The following is an 18961-nucleotide window of genomic DNA, read 5'->3' as shown; positions in this document are numbered from 1 at the left end:
TTTTTAATGACAGTTTTAGTTGAAGATTCATGGTAAAGGCATATATTGTAAAACACCATGAACATTCTCTCATGACCCTCCAAAACACAAATCTATCGAAACATGATGAACATTAGATGATTTCATTATTGTAAATTAATTTACTAAATAAACGAGCTGCGAAACTAAAACCTGTTGCTGGATGGGGAAGGATGTCGTTAGATATAGGATGTCGTTAGATATAGGATGTCGTTGGATATAGGAACGGATGTCGCCAGAGAGAGTGATAGATGGAGATGGAATGAGTTGCGATTTAGGGATTTAGGTTATGAGTTGTTGCTGCTGCGTAATTATATACCCAAAACATTTGTGTTGCGAAACTAAAACCTGTTGCGAATTTGAAATTCAGTGTTGCGATAGTCAGAATCGTGTTGCGATAGTCAGAATCGCATTGCGATTTACATATTCGCGTTGCGATAGTCAAAATCGCGTTGCGAATATGGAAACTGATTTGCGATACTGGAGATCGCGTTGTGATTTAGAGATCGCATTGCGATTTTGTTGGTCATTTTGACAAATCAAAAAAAAGTTGGTCAAAATCGTATATTATAAGATATTTTCGGTCACTGAGGTTATTTTCTCTAAAATAAATAAACATATACAAATTAAAGTTTATACACGTATTTTAGATAATTTTAAGTATATGTATTTATATAATATTTTTTTTGAGAAAGGGAAAACGAAGAACAGATGGGCCCATATCATTTAGGAGGGTGACATGTTGGCATGTAATATGTGAATCTAAGATACTGAGATCATGCACTTGCGCGCGTTTCGCGCTCTTATTTTCAATTTTCCACAACACAAATGCCTCTATTTTACTGGTTCTTCTTATTGTTAAAAAAATCAAATTTAATTTTGCCAATACAAAAGCTTTTCAATTTATTGAGAGGAAAAACGGCAAATGTTGACAATTGAAGACGCCATTGGCACGGAGAAAGCAACGCCTTTATCAGCTCTTCCTCTCTCTTCCATTGTCAAGCCTCTGTGCTTTTAATATTTAAACATATTCTTCTCATCATTCATTTCCACTGTTTCATCTCTCTCTCCTCTGACTCCTTTGCTTTTCTTTCTCCTTTTTTCCCGAGCTTCGTGGGTGACTTTCCTTTTTCCTTTTTTCAATTCAAAAACATTTCTTGTTTCGAATACGTTTATAAAGTGGTATTTACATGGCTCTTTTGTTGATTCCAAGTTGAACCCTTTTCGACTTCACTTTTGTTTTTGTCGTGTGTTCTTTTGTTCTCATTTTCAGGTAACGCCCCCCTCTCTTTTCTCTTTAAATTTTCCATTTTCTTTTGTCTCTGCCGTTAAAGCTTGGTTTTTCTTTGAATTCCCATGCTGAATGATCATTTTGATTGGTGTGTTTTAAGTTTTCTTGGTGTTTCGAGTTCTTTAAGATTTGTTTATGATCATTTCTTAGCCTTTTGGTTTTGATGGATCTAGAATTTCTGGCCTTTTTGTATATCTTTTGTAAAAACCAATTGTTATTATTATTTTTTCTGTTTTTTTCACCTTTTCTCTTATAATGAACCTGATATTGGCTTTTCTCTTGTGTTTCCATATGTGTGTCTGTTGCAGCACATTTTCCAGAAAAGCATTTCCAAGGAAGGGTCTCTGATTTGATCATTGAAATCGATACAAACTGTTGTTTCTTGCCCTGCGTACCATAATTTCATCTGAAGCTTCTTGTTCGCAAATGCTAAATTCATCAAGAGGAAGAAGCCAGACAAGGTCAACTCGATCGATGCCGTTTGCTGGTAACATTTCCCTTTTTAGTAACAACCTGTTTCTGAGTGCTAAAAAACCCGAATTTCTAATGCCATTGCTTGTGTTCGAATGCAATGCTAATATTATAACCCCTCCTATTAAAAAAATTCCTAATTTTATTTTTTGTTGGATTTTGTTTCTTGCATGTAGTCATGGAACCTGATCCTAAAAAGAAGAGCAATGTTGTTGGAAAAATCCTTATAGTTGCTGCACTTACAGCCTTATGCATTATCATGCTCAAGCAATCTCCATCCTTCAGTACTCCCACTCATGTATTCTTCTCCATTCCATCTCTTAATTTTTCTTACACTGGATAATCGATTCGATTTTCGACTATTTCTTCTCGCTATATTGAGTACAAATATATTGCAGATATCTTGATTTGTTTGATAATTGGACCAAACATGGCAAAAATTGTTAGTTACATGCTATTACTTATCCGTTTTCCCACCAGTTAAAGATCCTTCTCTTTGATGAGGGGAAGGCGGGTAAGTGTTGTTGGGGATCGTGTCCGAAATTGATGTCAGCTGAAGAGTTGAAACAAGTTTTTCTTCCATTCCACTAGTCAAAGATACTTCTTTTGTGTGGTTATGTATTTTTGTGGGGTATCTATCAGCAAATTATAGCATGTCCCTGTGCATATCCTTAAGATTTCGATTAATCGAATTGTTTCTTGATTTTGGTTAATATCATCTTCGCTTGATGAAAATTGTAACAGTTTCGTTTTGAAGCTATCTGATATCTCTGTTCTTGACTCCCTGGTTTTGATTTTCCAGTTCTCCCGACACGAAGAAGGGGCAACTCATGTTCTTGTAACCGGCGGTGCGGGATATATCGGTTCGCATGCTGCTTTACGACTTCTCAAGGAGAATTACCGAGTAACAATCGTGGTATGTTTTTGGTTTAGGAGAGTATGTAACAATCTCCTCTCTGATGTGGTTAGTCTCGGTTTCAAGGAGTGGTTTCTTTTGCAGGACAATCTTTCACGTGGAAACATGGGTGCTGTCAAGGTTCTACAAGAGTTATTTCCCGAACATGGCAGGCTTCAGTTCATTTATGCCGATCTAGGGGATGCAAACGCTGTAAATAAAATATTTTCGGAAAATGCCTTCGATGCTGTTATGCACTTCGCGGCGGTTGCATATGTCGGGGAGAGCACGATGGATCCTCTCAGGTAAGTCTCCTTTACGCTTTATTATTTGAATTAACTCCTTCCATGGTGTCTAAACTATGATGTTCTCGATCCTATGTTTGGCCATATGATTCGCAGATACTATCACAACATTACTTCAAACACCTTGACGGTCTTGAAGTCGATGGCTGCTCACGGTGTTCCAACTTTGATATATTCTAGTACATGTGCGACGTACGGTGAGCCTGAAAAGATGCCAATCACTGAAGAAACCCCACAGGCAAGTTGTAAACATGCCTAATGCTGAGTTATATTCGAGATTAACGGTTGTAATATACGGCAAACTGATATTTGTTTTGAACCAACTCAGGTTCCGATCAATCCATATGGAAAAGCTAAGAAGATGGCAGAGGATATGATTCTGGATTTCTCCAAGAGTTCAGGCATGGCGATTATGATTCTAAGGTTAGTATTTTTCTCATCTTTCCAAGTGTTTTGAGAATACAGGCATAGCAGATTGTGATATTCCAACAATATGCTCATGTTCACCACTTTCAGATACTTCAACGTGATCGGATCGGATCCGGAAGGAAGATTAGGCGAGGCTCCAAGACCCGAGTTGCGTGACCAAGGACGAATTTCGGGGGCTTGCTTTGATGCTGCTCGTGGTATCATTCCTGGTATCAAGGTAAGCTATTCGTTTCACTTTACTCATCATCTTAAGTGCCTGCTTAGTTGCTTTCTAATGATTTTGATGAAACCTTGGTGCTTATTTGTGCAGGTGAAGGGAACTGACTACAAAACGGATGATGGAACTTGCATACGTGACTACATCGACGTTACCGACCTGGTTGACGCTCACGTCAAAGCTCTCCAACATGCAAAGCCTCGTATCGTAGGGATCTACAATGTCGGCACGGGGACAGGAAGATCGGTGAAGGAGTTTGTAGAGGCATGTAAGAAAGCCACGGGGGTGGATATAAAAGTCGAGTATCTTCCCCGTCGACCCGGAGATTACGCGGAAGTGTTCAGCAATCCGTCTAAGATCAGGCAAGAACTGAACTGGACTGCTCGATATACCAATCTAGAGGAGAGTTTACAGATTGCATGGAAATGGCAGAAGGCTCATCATAGGGGATACGATTCATCGTAGATGATGGTTTTGCTCGAAGAAAGGCAGACCTCAAGCACCTCTCATTTCAGCTGTGTTTTCTTCTATGTTTTGGGCATAGAGATTAGTTATACAGGGCAGCAAAGTCATTCCGTTCTATGCATTAATATTTGTCCTTTTTATCAATTCAAAAATTTATAAATACACTTATTTTAATGTTCGAATATACTACATATCCGTTTTACGTTTTATATTCTAAATTCACAATTGCATATCGTCTCTAAATTCAAATAATATTATTGGTACATGTAATGTATAAAAAATTGATATAATAAATTTGAATTCAAATATCTAATTTCATTATAAATAAAAATAAAATATACTCGAAATTATTGGATTCTCTTTAAACCCAACCAAGGCTTTTGGGCCTAATCTATCCATCTTAATGGGCTATATAGTAAATTCTCCCTCCACTTCCCGTTCCTCACTCTTGAAACCCGCTTGAGAAATTAAAATTCAAAACCCTAGCTAGGGTTATTTTCTCTCTTCCTCAGTCTCACCGTTAGGCACTGTGAGTCACCAAAATGTCGATGTCAAAGAGTTCCAAAATGCTTCAATTCATCAACTACAGGATGCGGGTCACCATCCAAGACGGCCGACAGCTGATGAGCAAATTCATGGCTTTCGATCGGCACATGAATCTCGTTCTAGGCGACTGCGAGGAGTTCCGTAAGCTTCCTCCTGCTAAAGGAAAGAAAAACCCCAGCACCAACAAGGAACGAGAAGATCGTTGAACGCTTGGCCTTGTTCTTCTACGTGGTGAAGAGGTTATTTCGATGACCGTCGAAGGTCCACCTCCTCCCGAAGAGTCTCGTTCCAAGTCCGGCGCCGCTAATGCAGTCCCTGGCCCTGGTATTGGTTGTGCTGTTGGACGTGGGATCCATACTGGTCCTCTCGTTCAAGCGCAGCCGGTCTTGCTGGGATCGTTCGCGGCGTTGGCGGTCCTGCTCCTGGTATGATGCAGCCTCAGATTTCTCGTCCGCCGGTTCCGCAACTCTCTTTTCCGCATATGTCTTACCCTGCTCCTGGTGGAGGTCCGCCTGGGCAAATGCCACCTGGAGCTTACCCTGGTCAACCTCAAGCACCTCCGATGAACGCGGCTTGCAACCATCGGTACCGCACCAGCTTTTGGAGTTAGGCCACCTCAGTAATACCAAGTCCCACCTCCACAATTTGGTCAGAGGCTGATGGGTAGACCAATGATGACCTCCGAGGCCTGGAATGCCTGCTCCACCTCCACCATGCCCTAGAATGCCTCCTCCAAAACCAGTACCAGAATCAGCAGTAGTAGGAGTGCTTTTGATTTGGTACGACATATTTCTACTTCCGAGTGCTTTCTATGGTCTATTTTGCTGGAATAATAGATGATATTTAGCCGGCAATAACGCCTAAGAGATTAACTAGGACTAGTTTAGTCATTTATGAAGCTGAGTCTTCTAAAGATATCAAAATGCAGGTTTTCTTCATTTCATATGATTGTGTAAACACTAAACTTATGTTGCTTTGTCGGAGTATTGGAGAGAAAACTTCACTTGTGAATGTTTATCATGTTGAATTTGTATGTTTCCTTTAATTTTAATCTAAACTTTTTAGTTGCATTTTTAAGAGTACTGGTGGCTTTATTTCTATGTAGGGATTTTCTTTGAAGTATTTGTTGTTAGGGTATTTAATATTTATACGAGTTGAAGAACAAATTACATTCTTTGATACCACCCAGACTGTTAAATTTTTCTCAAGTACCCGTGACTTGCAATTATGTCTAACACATAATTGTATGCATGTACTGGACACATATATTTGCATCTGATACTCATCCTTGAATTAGTTCAAGTAACATGGATTGTTGATAGCTTGGAATAATGTGTCCATTAGTGGTTAAGTGATTTAACTTTGCGTTAATTTTGTTATTTGTAGTTCATGGATGAATCATTTATCTTTTCCATGGATGCCAGAAAAAAATTATAAAGAGAGAAAAAAAGACTATTTAGTACATTGTTTATGTATGCAACATGTTCAACATGTTAGGTAGATGATGCCATGCTCTCGGTTTATATATGTGTTTATCTTGCTTTTGACTCTTCATTTTATTTCTAAATGCAATTGTGTTCCACGTTCATGTTTCTTTATGGTTAGGATTCTTTAAGGAGGATCTTCCATGTGTATGTTCATTTTTTTTAAAAAGCATTCTCAGGCTAAACAGTAGACACATACTAGTACTTTGTTTAATAGGGATCTCAGAAACATGTCCAAAGGAGTAGGTATATGATGCCATGCCTTGTTCTCGTAGCTTTAGATTGTATTACTTTTGAGTCTTCATTTTATTTCTTGAAGTATTTGCGGTCGATATTCATGCATATACTGGACACAATTCTTTAAAGATTTTCCTTGTGCGTTGGAAATTCCTAAAAAAGTGACCATGTCCATGATGGACATGTAGTCATATTTTACACTTATATTCAAATTCGAAGAACATAGGCTTTAGATGATTTCGATACAATGTTTGACACTTAATTATTGGTTATTTATTTGATTGTTGGTGATATATGGACGTATTTTGATATATGTATCACAAGGGTCACATCAAAGGAAGAAGTAATAACTCTTCCAAAAGATCCACTCGTCTAAGCTTTGGAAAAGAATACTAGAACAACATCATACTTGCGACGACTTTTTGAATATGATACTGATATTATTTGGTCCACATGTCTTCTAGAGATATGACTGAATGTCTCTTATCTTTCCAACGGTTCTTGAATTGCATCAATCCGATATTGGGAACTAAATATATGACCATTTTAGTGAAGACAATGTATGCAGAAAATCCTATACGGGATTAATATGATATTTTGTAAATATTACAAATTTTTAATATTTTTATTGATTGTTTGTAATATAATTTAACATAAGGTGATTCATTATCTTTTAGTATTAGATTTAATATTTTATTAGGAATTAAGGTTGAGTCAAAACATTATTCTTAGTTTATTATTATTTTATTAGGAGTTAGAGTTAAAATATGTTTAGTTTGTTATTGTTTTATTCATTAGTTATTTAGGACCTTTAGAACTCTTCACATATATATAAATGAGACTTCATTCAACTTTGTAAAACAAATTTCTTTGATTAATAGTACAAGGAGAGTTTGTTTTTGCAAGTGTTGATTGTCTTGTGCCTTCGAAGCTTTTTCTCCTAGAGTTATTACAAGTTCTTGTGAGGGAGATTAATCTTCACACTCCAATTTACATTTTCATCGTGACTAGGAGGGTTGATTAGAGCCATATTATCAAGTTTGCATTTTTATTGCGACTAGGAGGGTTCGATATGACACTTATCCATCTATTTTTCACAAATCCATCTTCACCATCATCATCTTTATCGTCCACTTTTATAAGGGAAATCTTTTGATTTTTTGGTTATCATATTTTATTTTCAATTTCTTTATCTTTTGTTTATCTTGTTTAATCTTGTTTCTTACATTGTTTTCAACACTGAAAATAAACTCTAAAAGACCCTAGTTGTTGCCGTCACCTTCCCCTATTCATCCCCTTTGTTTTTCATCGAGTCTAAAGCTTTCTAAGTTTGATTATTTAACAAGAGCAATGTTGATTAACCTGTCACTGCTTTCCTATCAATTGGTATCAGATTTGGGTCGATTCTTGGAAAGAATCAAACAATCTTTCTTGTTCTTGCACAGAAAACTGCCAATGTACCCCAACAGAGCCAGTTCGCAAAAGATTCATCATTTTAGATTTCAATTACATTGTTAGAAATGTATTTATAAGTAAATTATAAAAGTGAGAAGATTTAAAAATTGTAGTTCCATTAAAATTATTGTTTGTTATCAAATATTTTGAACTTTGAGTGGATTGATAGGAGTCCCCAACCAATGGGAATGAAGATGTGAATAAACTCAAAATTATGACAAGGTGAAGCCTTCAAACATTCATAATTCATTCCAACTACCATTATTTATTTCTTTTAAGGAGGCAACTTTCTAACTTCACATTAATCACCATACTTAGCTTTTGGCTTTTATTTCACCAATAGTAATACCACTACATCCTTTCTTGGAATTACTTGCCTTTCAAGAATTATAGTATATATAAAATCCCTAAAGATTTCAATGCTTTTTTTTTATCGGGACCGATCCTTCTTGATCAAGGTAAAGGCGATAATTGTTTTCCTATTAGTGTTTTCAGTTCATTTTAGTTCGAAATTCTTGATTTTGATATTAACTAATTCAAACTCAAAATTTATTACTTTCTCAATTTAAAAATAACCATCTAAGATTCAAAATAAAAAATATAAATACCAATCGGAAAACTTATTAGATATGTCACGCAGCATGGGTAACCTCAAAAGCGTTGTCCTCTCATTGCTGCTAGTATTTTCCCTTGTGCATCTTCCATTTGATGAGAGTGTGTGGTTCTTTAACTATCATATTCATATCACAAACGTACTTTTATCTAATTTGTCACCTAACAAGTCAAATTTGTTCATGCAAGTCCAAGAACAAGGACATAGGTGACAAACTAATGGTAAAGGGTCAAGATTATACGTGGGACACCAAGATAATTTTTTTAGGGTCGACCCTTTTTTTCTGCAACGTCCGGTGGGTGGGTTGCAAGAAAATAATCAAGGACGGAGTCAGGATTTCAATTGAAAGGGGGTAAAGTATAATTGATCATAGAAAATGAGGGGTAAAGTATAATTAACCATATAAAATTAGGGTCAAAATTAAAATAAATTAAAATTTGGAACCATAATCTAATATTTACCCATATATTTTTTAATAATAAAAGAATAGTGGGGCAGTGGCCTCCTAGGACAAGGCATAGCTCCGTCCATGAGTATAACTTTCGACGCTTTCAGGGCTAAAAGAGACGATAATATATGCTTGGAGTACCATAATTCTTGCATTTAGAGAAGATGAATTTATTTCAGTAAAAATAATACCTCTTGGTGCCTGGTGGAATACATACCGTTGGTAGAATATGATCTATCGATTTGTATTCTCGTATGATTGGTGCAACAAACCCTTTTTGTTCATGTTTGAATATACATGTATTAATGGATTCAAACTACAAATATATTTTTTAATAGAATCAACTATTTTTTTATTCAAAATAGGAAATATCTCAAATTACAATAGAGATTTACAATCAAAATCGTAAATTAAGTATATAATTAGGATAGTTTTCTATAATCATTAAATTAAAATTAGCAACTTAAGATAATATAAGGAACATACAAAGAAAGATTAAAAATATAATCAAGAAACTCAAATAAAGATAGATACAAACAAATCTGATCACATCGGAAAAAAAATCATAAAAGGGGATCAAACTATTGAAAAACCATCAACAAACTAGAAATCAGACTCGAGCGACGTGAAAAACTATCCACGAACGCAAATTGGGTATCCAAATATAATTCGAGGGTCAAAAGTAGGGAAGATCAACAAGATATTAGATAAGCGCTATATTGATTAGTCGTGGCGATATCAAATCAACCCTCTGAAAATAATAAATGAAAAAAATTGTCAAACGATAAAAAAACGTGCCACAAAGACATATGAAATGTACCAAAAAGGCAGATGAAAATGTGTCATACAGACACATGAAAACATACCAAAAAGATAGATTTATTGAAAATAAAAAATAAAAGAAAATAGAGATACGATATAAAAAGAAAACAAAAATAAAAAATACTGACGGTCGACAACCAACATTAAAATTGATATCGTCGCCGATCAACAAAGACGAAGAAGAAAAGATATGAGTGACACATCAATATTAAAATAAATAAGGGTGACTTTAATATCAAACTACAAATATTTTAAAATATATAATTGAGCTCAAAATCAATCTCTCCTATGTGTTTATAAAAAAATATGAATTATTATATGATACTTTAAATAACATAATCATCTAAATAGAGATATGATCCTATTTTCACATGTCTTTGTTTTAAATGATCAATATTGATCAGTATTAATCAGTTTCTCTCTTTTTATAAACCAGGAAATCTTGTTTCTTGATGATGATGATTAAAGTTAAAAATGAAAACGAGAGCATTTGAGGGTTTGTATTATAAAAAGGGAGTGAAAAGGGACACAATAAAGAAATGATAAAAAAAGTTATTTAACCATTTGTATACAATGATATATGTGTCAAAGAGCATCTGTAGAGGTTCAAGCTACTAATATAACGTGACACGTTAATATTCTGTTACCTTAATAACGATTGTTAATGACGAATGATTGATTTGTTATAAATTGATAATATAGTGATCATTTTGTAACTTTTGAAACTTCAGTGAAAAAAACAAAAATTCACTTAAATATTAGTGACCATTTGTAGAATTTACCCTAAAAAGGAAGTTACTCCAAATGTTACCAATCTTTAGGATTATATCTATTTTAACATTAGACTTTGATTTATATCCATTTGTATAGTTACCCTAAAAAGGTAAATTACTCCAAATGTTACTAATCTTTAGGATTTATATATATTTTAACCATTGTGTTACATTAGTAATATGACGACATAACAATTTAGTGCTGATGTAGTAGTGTCATGTGTTGATGTGGAAGTCAAAAGGTTATCATTTTTATTCTATCTTATCGTCTTCTTCATTAAGATTAGCTGCTATTCTTCGTTTCGATGTCTTTTGTGATTATCTTAGAAAGCAATGAACTTGTCTTGTTATCTTCTTTCACTTTACAGGTTTATGTTTTCTAAAATAACTACAAAACTTACAAAATTAATCATAAAAAGGCGATATTTTTGTGATTTGGCACTTTCTCATATTTTAGAGATTTAAGGTGTGTAAAAATTCAAACTGTGAGAAGTGTTTTTTAAAAAAACAAACATACCTCATAACTAATCCCATTGGAGAAGATTGAAATATTATAATATTCCTTTAGATGAATTTTTATTGATTTTGAGTGGATTTCATGAAAAATAAATGAAATGAAAAGAGAGAGAAGTAAAATACAAAAGTTTTTATAATGATATTTGTTGAGTTAATCGATCGACGAAATAGCCAAGAGGGATGACTTGGCAATAACAATTTTGGTGGAAGCTTTTGCAGAAAATAGAAAATATTTGCACAACAATTTAGAGTCGTTCGACTTTCTCAACTAAAGTCTACGTCCACTACCTTAGCTATCCACACGAAGGATTTTCCAACAAATTCACTAATTTGTTCTTTCTTTTGAGGACAAAGAGTAACCTTACAACTCTCTCAAGAATTATACCCAAATTCTTGAGAACACTCTCTCCAAAGAGAAATTCACAAATTTTGCAAACTTACAGAAAAACCTCACAAGATAAGATGTTTGCACAATTCTAGAACAAAGAAAGAACACTCAAGAATGAATACAATTGAGTACAAATGGTGTTCTTGAAAGCAAAATGAACATTGAATAGAAAATAGGCTTGAATTGCTCAAACTTGATGTATAAGGCTTTCTCTTTGTTTTTCTCACAATTATTGTTGATCAATGGCTGCTAAGCATGTTTAAATACACCTTGGATCACTTTTGAAAGTTGGGGATCATTGGTGAAGTCAATAGAGCCGTTATGGAGTAATTATCATTTAAAAATCAGTTGGGAGCGTAGGTGCATCAGTACACTCTCAAGGGTGTATCGGTACACTGTGTGTATAATTGAAATATTTCGATCGTTAGTTGACCTAGTGTATCGATACACTTGGGGTGCATCGGTACACTAATTACATTCGATGTTTCAAAAGAGCCAGGAGTGTATCGATGCATTGTCTGTGCATCGGTACACAAAATGCATTCGACGTTTCAATAAAACCAGGAGTGTATCGATGCATTGTCTGTGTATCGATACACAAAATGCATTCGATGTTTTAATAAAACAATGAGTGTATCGATGCATCCAAGAGTGTATCAGTACATCCCTTTATAAAATTGATTTTTGGCTCGATTTTGGTTCGAAATACTTTGTAAAAAATTATTTCAAAAATATTTTAAGTTTAAAACACAATTTTACACTTAAGTAAGGATTTAAATTGATCTTTGAAAAACTTGGAGTAATATTTTGATATTCGAATAATTTAATTGGATATACTTTAAAAATGATTATAAAATCTTAAAATTTAATAACACTTAATTTGTTATATCGAAACGTCAAAATATTTTCAACAATCTCCCCCTTTTTGATATAACAAAACATTTAAGCAATTTTAAGATTTTCTTTGAAAATCATTTTTGAAATCAATTTTGAAAATTACTCCCCCTTACTTTATTCTCCCCCTTTTTGTTAAATCAAAAAGACTATAAAACGTTTTTAAACAAGTTTATAAGAAAAAATAGAAAATTGATATTTAGATAAAGCTTAAGCTTCTAAGATCACAATCAAGAGAAAGATTAGCCATTAGTTTCATAACTCAATATTCATAAATAACGTGCAATGATAATTGGTCATATTCTACTATGATGTAAATGATGCAAAAATTAATAAACATTAAATTCAAATTAAAAATTTAACCAAACCAAATATATAAATATAAGCATTCAAGTTCAAACATCCATATCAAACAAATACAAAAACATCAAATTGTTTTAACAATAAGTTCTATCGCATCCTAAGAAAACAAAGCAAGAAAAAGTCTAATCATCCATCAGTGGATCAAAAGGTGATAAATGTGCTCAAATATTGGCCACATCACGTGTAAGCACATCGACTCGTTCGTCCATAGCATCGAAACGATGATTTATCGCTTCGTTGTTAGCAGTTAGATGAGACTCGATGGATGTGAACCTCATGTCAAGATTCTCCATAAAAGATCGGAAGTATGGAGGCATTTGATTATCTTGTTGTGCCGACTCGTCCAGGGGTACGTGATCATCTATATCGTGCATAAGTTGTTCAAGCTCTTGATCATCGTTCGCAGCCGGTGCCAGAGGAGCTCATGAAGAGCTAACTCCCGATGTTTTCTCGATGGATTGAACCCATTGATCCTTGTCCCCGGACCATCCTAATTTCTTTAAGGATGTGAGATTTATTTGGTTCTAAAGAGGGATGAGAATATCAAGCGTGACGCTAAGCCCGAGTTTGATAAACAAATTACTAAGGAGACAACCATAAACTAAGGTTTCGACATATTTAGATGGTACATTGTTCACGATTTCTACTAGTTCACCAAAGATGATTTGTGGCAGATTTATTTTCTTTTTATTTTGGATACAATGTATCCACCAAAGGTATAGTACTCCAAGCGTAGAAATTCTACCTCTGGATGGTCTAAACTACCAAGAGATGATCAAATGAAGAAAATAATCGTGATGAGTTAAAAGTGTACTAGCACTAGCTTTGGCTTTATAGGGTGTAGCCAATGTTTCTCTTTCATTATCTAAACCTATGTTATCTAGTCCAAAGGTAGTAGCGATTGTGTCAGAGTCAATATAAACGAATTGAACTAGAAGATAAGATCGAATTCCTATGGTTTTGGTACGAGCTTCGTTTTGGACATAAGCCGCATTGGAATAGAAAATGCGGACTAGTTGATGATAAACGATAGGTTTGAGGTGAAAAAGTTTATCAAATTTCTAGGATTTAAGGGTAGGAAGATATTGAAAATTCATATCAACCATAGCTTGGATTGAGGAGATATGCTATTCCCGGATTCTATATGACTCAAATAAATTATGGTACCGATGGTAGATATTATCTCTACGACCAGGTGGGTTAAAACAAGAATTAAAAATTGTCTTATCCGGTTCATTTGGATTTGGATTTTGAGGTAGAGGTGGAATAGGAGGTCGGTTTTGGTTTGAATGACTCGATAACTACCTAGGGCATTTTGGATTAGACATGGTTAAAGATCGGAATGGGTAAGGTTACCTGCAAATTTGAAACACATGTATGCAATATAATCAATCTCAAAACTCAATATGAGTCTGTAATATTCAAGGTTCTCTAAAATAATCCTAATGGGCAAACTTTGAAAACTATTTTGAAAACAATGTTTGAAAAATCATAATACGTATAGTTTTCATGAAAACAACATAATTAAATAAAAAAAATCGAAAATTTTAAATTTTTTGAAATAAACTTGTGTTTTTGATGAAATTAGTTGTAGAATCTAGTTTATAAACATCATATAATCAATGTCTGATATCTAATTCAACCTAGAACTAATCAAAACTAGTCCTAAGTTCAAAAATCAATAAAATAGAGATTTTAGAAAAATTACCTTGAAATTTTCAGATTGAGTGGAATATAGTTATGTTTGCACGATTTTAATGATCGTAGTAGGATTTAGAGTTGAAGAGCGAATTAATTCCAACTAGATTTCATTGATTGGAGCAAGAATAGAGAGTAGGGGTTGAGAGGAGCAATACGACGACAATGAGTATTTTTAAGGGTTTTTGACAAAATTAAAGAATTTAGGGATTTTATGCCTAAAACCCGACGAGTGTATCAGTATACTCCTAAGTGTATCGATACTCATTCAAGGACTGCATCGGTACACTATCATAGTGTATCGATGCACTGTGCACAAAATGTTAAAAGCCATTTTTAAACACTCAAAATGCTAAATTAATTAGCTCTAGTGGTATTGGAAATTCATAAATCGAAAATTAAATATGTTCAATCAAATAAAATTATCCTTAAATTTTATTTGAACATACAATTAATTTTCACTAAAGATCATAAACTCCCCCTAACTATTAGCAAAGAATGAAATAAAAAAATATTATTTTTATAAGCAATTTTCAAATCTAATTAAAAGTGCGAAAAGTATTTTAAACACTAAGTCAAGGTGGGTTGGTTAAACCTAATTCTCTCCTAAGTGTCCAAAATCTTTCTTTATATAAAGGTTTTGTAAAAATATCCGCTAATTGATGCAAAATATCAACATATTCTAGAACTATATCTCCTTTAGCGACATTATCTCTAATGAAATGATTTTTAATTTCAATGTGCTTAGTTCTAGAGTGTTGGATGGGATTTTTAGTGAGATAAATAGCACTAGTATTGTCACACTTGATAGGTATAATACTAAATTCAATTCCATAATCTAAAAGTTGTTTTTCATCCATAAAACTTGTGCACAACAACTACCGGCCGAAATATATTATGCTTCAATGGTAGATAATGCAACACAATTTTGTTTCTTTGAAAACCATGAAATCAACATATTTCCTAGGAATTGACAAGTACCGAGGTGCTTTTCCTATCTATTTTGCATCCTCCATAATCCACATCAGAGAAGGATACCAAAGTCCTAAACTAGGAGTGTCCTTAAGGTATATAAAGATCCTCTTAACGGCTAGTAAATGTGATTCCTTAGGGTATGATTGAAATCTAGCACATAAGCAAACACTAAACATAATGTTCAATCTACTTGTGGTTAGATAAAGTAAAGAACCAATCATTGACCTATATAATTTAATATCCACACATTTACCTCCTTCATCTTTGTGAAGCTTTGTAGATGAGCTCATTGGAGTGGCATGAGGTTTCCCATTTTCCAATCAAAACTTGTTGAGCATATCTTTGACCTATTTTGCTTGATTGATGAAGATGCCATCTTTTCTTTGTTTGATTTGGAGTCCCAAGAAATATGAGAGCTCTCAAATCATGCTCATCTCAAATTCACCTTGCATTAGCTTTGAAAATTCTTGGCAAAGAACATCATTAGTAGAACCAAATATTATATCATCAACATAAATTTGAACTACTAATAAATCTTTACCTTTTCACTTTAAAAACAATGTAGTGTCAACCTTCCCTTTTGAAAAACCTTTTTCAATTAAAAAATTAGACAATCTTTCATACCAAGCTCTAGGAGCTTGTTTTAAACCATAAAGAGTTTTTTTTCAATTTAAAAACATGATATGGAAATTTTGAATCTTCAAAACCTGGAGGTTGTTCGACATACACTTATTATTTTATAAAACCATTTAAAAATGCACTTTTAACATCCATTTGATATAATTTAAATTAATTGAAACATGAAAATGCTAATAACATTCTAATTGCTTCCATCCTAGCTACGGGAGCATATGTTTCATCACAGTCTTTGCCTTCTTCTTGAGTATAGCCTTGAGCAACAAGTCTAGCCTTGTTCCTCACTATAATACCACTTTCATCAAGCTTATTCCTAAATACCCATCTAGTACCTACAGTAGATTTATTACTAGGCCTTTTAACTAATGTCCATACTTTACTTCTCTCAAATTGATTTAACTCTTCTTGTATAGACATTATCCAATTTTCATCATCTAATGTTTCTTGGATATTCTTAGGCTCAATGCATGAGATAAATGCAACATAATTACATATATTTCTAAGAGAAGATCGAGTTATTACCCCTTTGGATGGATCACCTATAATTTCACCATCCTTGACATAGTTGTATTCTCTTGGTAAGAAACTTCCCTTTCTTCAATGGTTGGAATCTCGAGAACATCATGAGTTTCCTCATCTTTTACTTCTTCCTTTGATGATGATTCTCCAACGTCATGTCTAACGTCATGTGTGTTTACAATACCTACATCATCATCAACACAAGAATCCTTCCTCGGAAGGGGATTATCATCGAAAACAACATATATAGACTCTTCTACAATTAAAGTTATTTTATTAAATACCCGATAAGCTTTAGAATTTAAGGAATAACCCAGAAAAATTACTTCATCACTTTTAGCATCAAATTTGCAAAGATTATCTTTACCGTTGTTTAAAACTAAACATTTACATCCAAATGGATAAAAATAGCTAATGTTAGGTTTTTTATTTTTGAAAAGTTCATATGGAGTTTTCTTCAAAATAGGCCTAATCATTACACGATTAATAACATAACAAGCGGTATTTGTGGCTTCCGCCCAAAAATATTTTGGCAAATTGTTTTCACAAAGCAAGGTTCTAGCCATTTCTTCTATAGTTCTATTTTTCCTCTCAATAACTCCAGTTTGTTGAGAGGTTCTAGGTGCTGAAAAATTATAGCTATTACCATTAGAATTACAAAACTCAGTAAATCCAAGATTTTCAAATTCAGTGCCATGATCACTCCTAACACTAGAAATGGAGTAACCTTTTTCATTTTGGATTACTTTTGAAAATGTGATGAATTTTTCTAATGCTTCATCTTTAGTACTTAAGAATAGAACCCAAGTATATCTAGAATAGTCATCTACCAAGACAAATGCATATTGTTTTCCGCCCAAGCTAGTAGTCCTAGTTGGCCCAAAAAGATCTATATAGATCATTGTAATACTCTACTTGTTGATAAATAATTAATGGACTTAAAGTAAGCTCTTTGATGTTTTCCTTTAACACTAGCATTACAAATTTTATCTTTATCAAATTTTAACTTTGGCAACCCTCTTACTAAATCTCCTTGAATTTAGTCTTTGTAAAACACTCATGCTAGTGTGTCCTAGTATCTTATGCCATAACCAACTATCATGTTCATCCTTAGCAACTAGGCATAAATTAGTCATATTTATAGAACTAAATGACCATGTAAATGTTTTCTATTCTATGACCAACAAGCATAATTCGATTAGATGCAATGTCGATTACTTTACAACCATTAGTTTCAAACATGACATTGTATCTTTTATCGCATAATTGACTAATACTCAATAGGTTATGATTTAACCCATTCACATATAACACATTTTTAATTTCTATGGAATAGGTATTACTTATAGTACCTATACCTTCAATGTGACCTTTTGAATTATCACCAAAAGTCACATCTCCTCCATTTTTATTGTTTAGCTCTATGAACCGGCTCTTGTCTCCGATCATGTGTCTTGAGCATCCACTATCAAGGTACCATGAGTTTGAATTTGTTTCCCGTGCCTTGCAGCAATACTCCTTTCCCTACAAACATAGATTAATTTTTTATTTTTGGTACCCAAATTCTTTTGGGTCCATATTCATTTGTCTCTAAAATTCTAGTCCTATTGGGTATCCATTTGTGTAGGATATCTTTATCCTTAGTAGTAATGAGTTCTTTAGGAACCCATATACTTCTAACAATTTTACCATTAGAGGTTCTTTGGGGACCTCTATGATTTTAGTTTTTAAAACTTTTTCTAACAAAGTTGGATTTTGAATTTTCTCCTTTTTCAAAATGTTTTGTTCCAACTTTATTAAAAGAAGCTTTAAGATCATCAATTTTCTTTTGATGATCGTCGTTTACTCTTGGAAGTAAGTTATGCAAATCATTATTTTTCTTTTCAAATTCATCTAATTTGATTTGCAATTCTTTGATCTTACTTTCAAGATCATTGTTGGTCTTGGATATGAGATTATTTTCATTTTTCAATTTTGAAATATCATTCTTGTATTTTAAAAATAATTTCTCATAATCCGAAGCCAACTCAGTATATTCCTCTACTAACTAATCAAAAGAATAATCTTCAAAAAAATGCCATCTCGTTTTCGAAGCCTTCATTTCGTTTGAATTTTCTTCCTCTGTCCGCCTTCATCAATTTTCTGAACCGCTTGGCAAATAATGCCATTTCCTCGTCATCATCATCTTCATTTGAATCACTCTCATCTCTTGTAGATTTGAGAGCAACTCCCACGTTCTTCTTTTTCTCCGTCTCCTTCTTTGTCTTTTTATTCTTCTTGAGGTCTACCTTATCCTGAAGCATCATTTCATGCGTGAGGAGAGAACCAATTAACTCATCGAGAGTTAAAGATTTTAAATTTTTAGCCTCGATGACCGCCGTCTTCTTTGATTGCCAAGCTTTTGGAAGAGAGTAAACTAACTTCCTCACAAGCTTCTCATTTAGAATAATCTCTCCATATGATTTGAGACCATTGAAAATCATGGAAAATCTATCCGTCATAG

General features: G+C 33.7%; 1 protein-coding gene and 1 pseudogene across 1 annotated transcript; both read left to right on the top strand.

Annotated features, from left to right (window-relative positions):
• The first annotated feature begins 1617 nt into the window (after positions 1–1617).
• LOC120156160 (probable UDP-arabinose 4-epimerase 3) lies at positions 1618–4113 on the top strand. Its single transcript, XM_039167567.1, has 8 exons — positions 1618–1796; positions 1957–2078; positions 2583–2696; positions 2781–2980; positions 3077–3218; positions 3309–3403; positions 3497–3626; positions 3720–4113. Exons 1-8 carry the CDS (start codon positions 1736–1738, stop codon positions 4089–4091), a joined length of 1236 nt encoding a protein of 411 aa, XP_039023498.1. The 5' UTR covers positions 1618–1735; the 3' UTR covers positions 4092–4113.
• A 424-nt stretch (positions 4114–4537) lies between these two features.
• On the top strand, positions 4538–5630 carry LOC120156120 (annotated as a pseudogene).
• Positions 5631–18961: the final 13331 nt, after the last annotated feature.

This window comes from Hibiscus syriacus, unplaced genomic scaffold (assembly GCF_006381635.1).
Source record: "Hibiscus syriacus cultivar Baekdansim isolate YM2019G1 unplaced genomic scaffold, ASM638163v2 tig00111213_pilon, whole genome shotgun sequence".
Lineage (NCBI taxonomy): Eukaryota > Viridiplantae > Streptophyta > Magnoliopsida > Malvales > Malvaceae > Hibiscus > Hibiscus syriacus.
The sequence above is the reverse complement of the archived record's forward strand: the minus strand, read 5'-3'. Positions and strand labels throughout refer to the sequence as shown.